The sequence below is a fragment of the Cherax quadricarinatus genome, chromosome 32 (genome assembly GCF_038502225.1).
Source record: "Cherax quadricarinatus isolate ZL_2023a chromosome 32, ASM3850222v1, whole genome shotgun sequence".
In the NCBI taxonomy this organism is placed as follows: Eukaryota; Metazoa; Arthropoda; class Malacostraca; order Decapoda; family Parastacidae; genus Cherax; species Cherax quadricarinatus.
Genome location: NC_091323.1, coordinates 21,056,889 through 21,065,701, shown reverse-complemented (window position 1 = coordinate 21,065,701; position 8,813 = coordinate 21,056,889). Strand labels below are relative to the sequence as shown.

The 8,813-nt window shown below is 39.0% G+C and overlaps 1 protein-coding gene across 2 annotated transcripts in view; it reads right to left on the bottom strand.

The window, feature by feature from the left end:
• Positions 1-399: 399 nt before the first annotated feature.
• Positions 400-8,813, bottom strand: part of LOC128690152 (limbic system-associated membrane protein) — a 400,710-nt gene continuing 392,296 nt past the window's right edge. For both annotated transcript variants that reach the window (XM_070090504.1, XM_070090503.1), the window contains exons 7-8: positions 7,045-7,145; positions 400-4,881 (exon numbers count right to left, since the gene is read on the bottom strand). In XM_070090504.1, the coding sequence (XP_069946605.1) occupies positions 4,679-4,881; positions 7,045-7,145 (304 nt within the window). In that variant the 3' untranslated portion in view covers positions 400-4,678. The remainder of the gene's footprint in view (positions 4,882-7,044; positions 7,146-8,813) is intronic.

The following is an 8,813-nucleotide window of genomic DNA, read 5'->3' as shown; positions in this document are numbered from 1 at the left end:
CACACCTTTTCTCTCCCCACACACCTTTTCTCTCCCCACACACCTTTTCTCTCCCCACACACCTTTTCTCTCCCCACACACCTTTTCTCTCCCCACACACCTTTTTTCTCTCCCCACACACCTTCCCTCTTCCCACACACCTCCTCTCAACCTCTTTTCTTCCCAGCAGTATCAGTAAAACACACAGTGAGCACTTGACGTTTTATTTTCCAATATATTATCATACAAAACAGGGACAAGGACATCCTAATATAACATTTGAGGCTATAATAACACTTTGAACATAAAAATAAATTGGAACATCTAGAAAGAGTTTTTGTTATTGTTGTCTTTGTCTGTCAGATCTAGACAGAGTTTCTTTTTTTCTTTTTTTCCTCTGGCTGTCAGATCTAAGGTTTTTCTGGCTGCCAGATCTATAGAGAGATTTTGGTGTCCTTTATTTCAGTTAGATCTGGATTTTTTTTTTCCGGCTTTCAGTTGTAGACACTAAACACAAGAGGTCAGGTAACTGCTGATGAGAGAGAGACCTGGTCTGCTGACAGGAGTGACTGAGAGAGACCTAATCTGCTGACAGGAGTGACTGAGAAAGACCTAATCTGCTGACAGGAGTGACTGAGAGAGACCTAATCTGCTGACAGGAGTGACTGAGAGAGACTTAATCTGCTAACAGGAATGACTGAGAGAGATCTGGTCTGCTGACAGGAATGACTGAGATCAGGTACCCCTAATGGAAACGTTTTACTCCCACACACCTTAACCTGTAGAAATGTGACACACAAAACGAGTTATGGCGTTTTAATGTGTCGAAGTTTCGCTCACCAGGGAATGAGCTGATCAAATCTCTAGTGGACGAAACATGACAAATACCACAACCCGCATAGCCTCGTCAGTAGACACTAGACACAGTGGTATACCCAGTCCTTGTATTACCACACTTTGACCTATCTGCTCCTTAGTAAGGGGCGACAGGAGAGAGGGGAGTAACTTGATGGCAGTTAAAAGGGATCTTGATTCAAGGACCATACCTGTTTACCTGTTGCTTCCGAGGCCCTGCACGATCCATACGGATTTAGCGCTAAACCATGACCATAATAAAAATATGCTCGATCATGACTTAAGATTTTTTCCTGCAAATGCATTTTAAGAAACACCAAACGTGTGTTATTCAGCACAAAGATTGGTGAAGGCTCGATTTTCCGTCACCTAATAGCGACCAGGTGTCTTTCCAGTCAGGTAAATATTACTAAAAGGGTGATGTGGAGAAATGTTAAGAAATTTTTAGTATTTTTTCCTTTTTTAACCCTCCGTGATTAATATATTTTCAAGTGAGTGTTAACACAATGGAAGTTCTCGAACTGGCCACCAGAGGTTCATAATTTGTTGCTGCTGGCAAACCGGTTTTAGTGTTTACACTAATAAACATATTTGAAGTTTCTTAATCATATCTCATTACAGATTCATTCATTCTCATTCTCTCTCTCTCTCTCTCTCTCTCTCTCTCTCTCTCTCTCTCTCTCTCTCTCTCTCTCTCTCTCTCTCTCAGAAGAGGCTGTGAGGTCAGATCCTAGCAAGGACAGGGTAGCCCCAGCCCCTAAAATCAAGACTCCCTTGCTAGCATCAAGGTTCCTCTCTTAAGGGGGGGAAGAGTTTATAACATGCTAATTTCTCCAAACTTAAAAGAACACACGTGACGGCTTTCTTAGTTATAAGAATTGTGCCTCTTATTAAGTCAGTTTTGAAAAGATTATTCGGAGGTCCTAATGACAGGAAGGGTTCTTGATCCCAGGAAGTGCAGCTTTCCTTCTCTTCCTTGGATCAAACCTGGTTATCTCCTGCGAGATTAGTACTTACATGATTTTTTTATATATTGATGATTCTCATCAGTTTAACTTTAATAAGTAAATGCTTCTTACAAAAATCTTTTGTAATTCCATTCAAAAATATTTCGAGTGCTGACAGAACAGTGCTAAATTCTTTTTGCCTCATTGTTATATATCATTAATTTATTCAATATATGTCCGCTACATTTTTGTTCATTATAATTTAATAAGTAAGATGGTAATGCCATGTTATGCACAAATATCTTATTTATAGACGTGATAATACCTTGAGAGTAATGGAATTGAGTAATTCTCACATCATCGTAATCCACAAACATGTTCGCATGTTTTAAGCACGGAGGGTCGAGCTCTAACCATTCCTTGTGCTGAGTAACCAACACCTATAGCGCCTCGTATAAATATATAGTTTTTCTTTTGAAAGAAGGGCTATGTTTGACAGTGGTGAGTGAGACAGTACCGGGGGATGCTGGAGAAGATCTCTGTCGAAGGGGTAAACAAATGTAAATAATACACAGTGTCAACAAACTAATGATGGGGATAAAACGTGTGCAACATTTGGGTATCTTTACTGTCGAAACGTTTCGCCTGCGCTATAGGAGTGTTCTGTATTTGACTGTCAAAGTCTGTTATGCAGGTGGAACATTTCGACTACAAAGATGCCTAAGTGTTGCACATGTTTTGCTCAATGATAAAACAGATTTTGTGTTACTCTTCGACCCGTGATTTTGGCCAGAACACTGGTAAACACAAATGCTCGATATATAATTCTTTATTTGCAATGTTTCGCCCACACAGTGGGCATTATAATGTTTGTGGCATGATGAAACCCCTGTGTGGGCGAAACATCGCCAGTAAAGGATTCTATATAGCTATACTTGTCACTTTACCACAGTGTCGATGTCTCGCACCATTATCTATCAAGACCATAATTTTCCCTTAAAGAAAATATAATGTTAAAACGTATTGAATTTTTCGTTTTTTATAAATGCTCTCGATAAAATATTCATGGGAGTGATCCAGGCAGACAGGTAAGAATGGCTTGACTGGCAGACAGCCTCGACCAAGTATGGTAGAGAGTGTGCAGCAAGTCTTAGCCTATCGCTCAGTATTGCACTATTAAATCAGTGTATGAATTGTATACAGTATACTTTTACGGTCTTCACATTATACCACTGGATGGCGAAACGTCCACAAATAAGGATACCCAGATGTTGCACACATGTCTAATTCTATTAAGTCAGGTTGAAACTCTGAGTGAAATGTCTGAATAAAGATTTCCTCTTCAAACATCGCTCAACAGACAGACAGACGGACAGACGTAGACAGGTTGGGAGATAGCACAGGAGTGCCTGACAGGTGGCAGCCCATACACTTCATATTGTACTTATTCTCTGACAGTCACTCATGGCAGTACAGTCTTCGTGAGGAAGTCTATGGTGGGTTATAGGAGGGATCAGGGAACAGACTATTTTTCATAACAAATATAATTTTCGCATTTGATTCAACCAAACGTTCATTATATATATATATATCTATATATATATATATATATATATATATATATATATATATATATATATATATATATATATATATATATATATATATATAATATATGTTGATTCTTTCAATATAATCTTGGGTTTAAACTTTGTAATATCAGCACAGTCTGGAGACGCACTACAAACCGGTCGAAGAACGAAACAGTGCAGTCTTGTCTCTTTCTGTAAGTTCTGTAGTGTCTGTCATCTCAAAATCACGGTCTAGTATCTATTTCGCTCCGTTCTCCAAGGCATTTTTTTTTTTCAGGTCACGCTCATATTAACACAACGCTTCTCTATAATGTTTATTACATAACTTTCCTTTGCAAAGAATGTCATTATCATCTCGCTTCTTTCCTCTTTCCGCCCTGGAGAGTGTTTGTTTTTTTTGTACCCCCCCACATTATTTGGCCTTCACAGGGAGTTTGCAACAACACACAAGAAAAGATGTGTCCGTGTTCCATCGTGTAATGTTTATGGTAGGCGCTGGGTCTATGTAAAAGCTCTTGTACTTAAGACTATAAATTCCAGCTCAGTTCAATATTTCACACTAGACAATAGGAACTCCTTTTTTTGTAAAAAAAAAAAAAGGTATCATACACTCGTAAGAATACAACAAATTTCCCATTAATAAACCTGTAAATGTACACACACCTGTACATGTACATTTCACACTGATATCACGTTCATTATGACGAGCAACACAGGAAAACACCAACACTGTATATCCCATGTTCACGGATATTATCGTGCCTCTGTAAAGAGCAGTATTATACCCGAGTGAACGAGTATTAACGTACCTTTGCCAGCAAGAAAAGCGGCAGCAAATTCGGAAGAACCTAATTACTCGTGAAGAACAAGCCATTGACTAGAGATCAAGTGAACATCAAAAAAAGATAGGCAATTTTCCTTGGTTCACTGCGCTGCCTCCTATTGTGTGTCGTGGAGCCAAAACAAGGTCACTTCCAAAGAATATTTATTTTCCTCTCAGTTTGTGTCACCGAAGTTGCCAGGTTATGTAAATTTTCATGTTTTCTTGCTTTCCCCTTCCCCTCCCTTTTCTTGGTGTGTACCAGTACACGGACTGTGGCGCTAAGCGGTATACCTATGTCAGGAAGCTTGCGCCTTGTCATACCACATCAGCACTTCGAAGACACCTCGAGGATGAGGCTGTCAAGAGGCTGCCGTCCGATAGGCTGCCGTCAAGGAGGCTACTATCGAGAATCCTTCCTCGGAGAGGCTGCCGTCGGAGACGCTGCCGTAGGAGAGGCTTCCGTCGGAGAGGCTACAGGAGCTTTACAAGCTGCGCTGGAAGACCCTGGGAAACGTGAGTGCGTCAATAAGGAGGAGAGCCAGCAGGAAGAGTGCCAGAGTCTGAGGTAGGACGCGAGGACCGGCCGAGGAGGCACTCTTCACACCAAGCTGTCGCACCGGCGTCTTCTCCGCCTCTCCGACCTCCTTCTGACCCCGCCGATTCGGGCCCCCAGAGTCCGTCGTCTCTGTAGGAAGAATTAAGGTGCTTAAGATACAGTGTTTTAATAGAAAATTCTCACAGAAAAACGTAAAAAAAAAAAATAGATCACAGATCCTGTGGTTCAGTTGGTATCACTCTCACCTCACGCACTGAGCGTCAGTGATTCAATCTCCGGCATGGGTAGAAACGCTGAACGTGTTTCCTTACACCTGCTATCCATGTTCACCCAGCAGTAAGCAGGTACCTGGGTGTTAGCCCACCGGTATGGGTCGCATCCTGGGGAACAAGATTGAAGGGCCCCTATGGACATTAGACAGTTTCGATGACGCACTGACTTTTTTGAGTTATCCTGGGTGGCTAACCCTCCGAGTTAAAAATCCAAACAAATCTTATCTTAGATAAAAGGTAGATGAAGGAAAAGAGGTAGCTAATAGATGAAAGGTAGAAGATAGACAAATGTGTATGGTGTTGAGAGAGAGAGAGAGAGAAACGAAAGAGAGGAGGGAAGGGAAATGCTAATTAAAAATGGAAATGCGTGTGGCGAGTCATTCTGAGAAGAGACCAGGGAAGAGACATGGAAGAGAAACTCGTCCCTCGAAGGATCAAGTGACTTGTATGAGGAGATAAGAGGCTACAGCGAGGCAGCTGACTAATTCAGGGAAGGATTCAATCTCTCACGACTGTCCCGAAAATCGAAGAGACAAAAAAAGAGAAAGTTAAGGGTGGGAAAGAGATTGCAGGAGGAAGGTGAGAATGAGTGGAGAAAATGTTGGACAGAGGAGAGACGGTGACTGAATAAAAACCTGACATATGACCCTGACATATGACCCTGACATATGACCCTGACATATGACCCTGGCATATGACCCTGACATATGACCCTGACATATGACCCTGACATATGACCCTGGCATATGACCCTAGCATATGACCCTGGCATATGACCCTAACAAACGACTTTGAGAAACTACCTTTACATATAACCTTGACTTCTGGCCTTAATCTAGGATCTTGACCTTCATCTGTGACCCGTAATCTGAGACTTTGGTCTCTTGATCTTGAATTGTATGCTTGATTATTTGGCCTTGACCTATTGCTGCTGTAATCTGTTACCTTCGGCTATGACCTAGATCTGTGGCCACAGATCTAGGTTTGCGACCTAGATCTTTGACCTGTGTGACCTTGGGCTATGACCTAAAACTGTGGCTTGGATGACCTTAGCCTGCGACCTAGAACCGTGGCCTGGGTGACCTTTGCGACCAAAATCTTTGGACTGTGTGACCCTGGTCTATGACCTAGATTTGTGACCTTTGTTCGTGGCCTTGACCTCTGATACTGGAAACTGATCGTGACCTTCAACCTACTCTAACCAGAATCAAAACATTTATTTTCTATAGCTTATAAACACACACACACACACACACACACACACACACACACACACACGGTGACACGACCCCTGCAACCACAACTAGGTGAGTACAGTATTTTAATTTACATAAATACTATACCAGAAGAAATAAACTAAGACTTGGGGAAGATGCAAAAAAAAAAAAAAATAGGACCTTATGTAAAAACAATAAAACAATTGGAACGAGAGATAGACGATGAAATTTAACGTAGATAAATGCCATACATTGCAGACGAAGGAAAAAGAAATCAGGCCACATGAATACAATGTAACAAAATACGGGAAATATCAGGGAAAAGGCTCTTAAGAGTTATTTCTAATATAATATTGTGACCGGAAAACCACTCCGCCGAAGTTGTGAAAAACTTCACAACGCTACACTGGCGATTTATGAAATACTCTTAATTGCTACGCAAGTTAATGAATTAGAAGAAAAGATTGAAAATACCGAAGATAGCCACACTGCTTGATAGGAAAATTGAAAAAAAAATAATCATAAAAGATCCATGAAAAAATAGATAAATATTTCTAAAGTACCTGCATCAGGGATAACAATGAGAAGCCGTTTTAAATTGAGGAAAAATGGAGAAAAATGGATACTAAGGAAAAAAAAATCCTCTCTGTTCCTACTAATAAAATAATTTTAAAGAATGATTTGCTATAACTTAAAAAAAAAATATGATGAACAAATTATTGATGACAGAACACCACGAGCATTACTGTGCTCCTATAGCTACAAATAGGTGATGAAAAATAGGTAATTGGGCAGTAACTTACCAACAACGACGTGAACGAGGACGGAGGAGGGACTAGCATTGGCGGGGCTACAAGTGTAGTTGCCGGCGTGTTCCTCAGCCACTGAAGACACCGTCAATGTACTGCAAGGCACGACACGAAGGCTGTTAGTGTGTATCAGGGTACAGGAGGGTTGTTTGTATCAGGGTACAGAAGGCTGTTAGTGTGTCAGGATACAGAAACGTTGCTGGTGTAACATGGGTACAGAAAACCGTTAGTGTGTATCAGGGTACAGCAGGACTGTTGGTGCGCATAATTAAAAAAATTCTCAATATATCGTGCTAACAATGCACACACCTTGTTCCACAAGTGCGTAGGTGAAATACACCTACGCACTGACCAAAACGATCACCAGGAAAGGCTTCCTCGTTCATAATTCTTCGGGCCACACTTGCCCGAACGTCTCCTTGATAAATGTGTTGATCAGTGCACAGGTGCCTTCTACCCACGACTTGACGGTATCATCATATCATTTCCAGTATTCCACAAGTGCCTTGTTCACAACTCAGTGTGTTACTCCAGTTTACTCCAGCCAGGATCCTACTGTATATGTTTGGACACAACACAGTGCCAGGGCAAATAAATTAAAATGTACCAGTGGTATATGTAATTTATTGTGTGTATTTGCTATGGGTCCGAGGAACAAGGTCCCTGCAGCTTGGGTATCAAGAGAAGGCCTCCTAAATTGTTGTGAATTAATATTATAGGAATGGAAAACATTGAAGAATATAGAAAAAGTGAAGTGTAAAAAAGTTTTGGCTAGATTTATGTGCTGCCTTATCTGTTCATGAGATATACTAGCAATCCTGCCAGAGTGCAAAACATTTAATAGGCTTCCATTTCTCACCTAGAATGGTACTACCTCCCTCGATGGTTGTCGTTAACCAGCCTGCTACCAACTTCCAATATGGAAATATTTTGCAACAGATCTCGACCAAACTGACCTAATAATGGTACAGAACGGAATCGAAACGTCTTAACTTTCCACTCCAATGCATGGATATTTTCTTAATTGTTCCAGCTAAGATATTGTGAATTTTACTTTTTCTCCTGCATAAATTACTAATATACATAAAAAAATGTTTTTCTTTGTATCTCATCCTGCCTAGATGGGAGACATCTAGTGATATATATATATATATATATATATATATATATATATATATATATATATATATATATATATATATATATATATATATATATATAATATATATATATATATTATATATATATATATATATAATATATATATATATATATATATATATATATATATATATAATATATATATATATATATATATATATATATATATATATATATATATATATATATATATAATATATATATATAATATATATATATATATATATATATATATATATATATATATATATATATATATATATATATATGCAATAAAATCACAGTAAATAGGTGATATCACAATATGCAGAACAACCACTGTGAAAAAAAAAAACGAAATTCCAAGCGCATTCGTGACTTCTCACATTATCAAGGAACTATATTATTCCTTGATAATGTGAGAAGTCACGAAATTGCTTGGAATTTCGTTTTTTTTTCACCGTGGTTCCTCTGCATATTGTGATATCACCTGTTCACTGTGATTTTATTGCATATATATATATATATATATATATATATATATATATATATATATATATATATATATATATATATATATTATAATATAAAGAGAGAGAGAGAGAGGTAGAGCAAAACGGCAT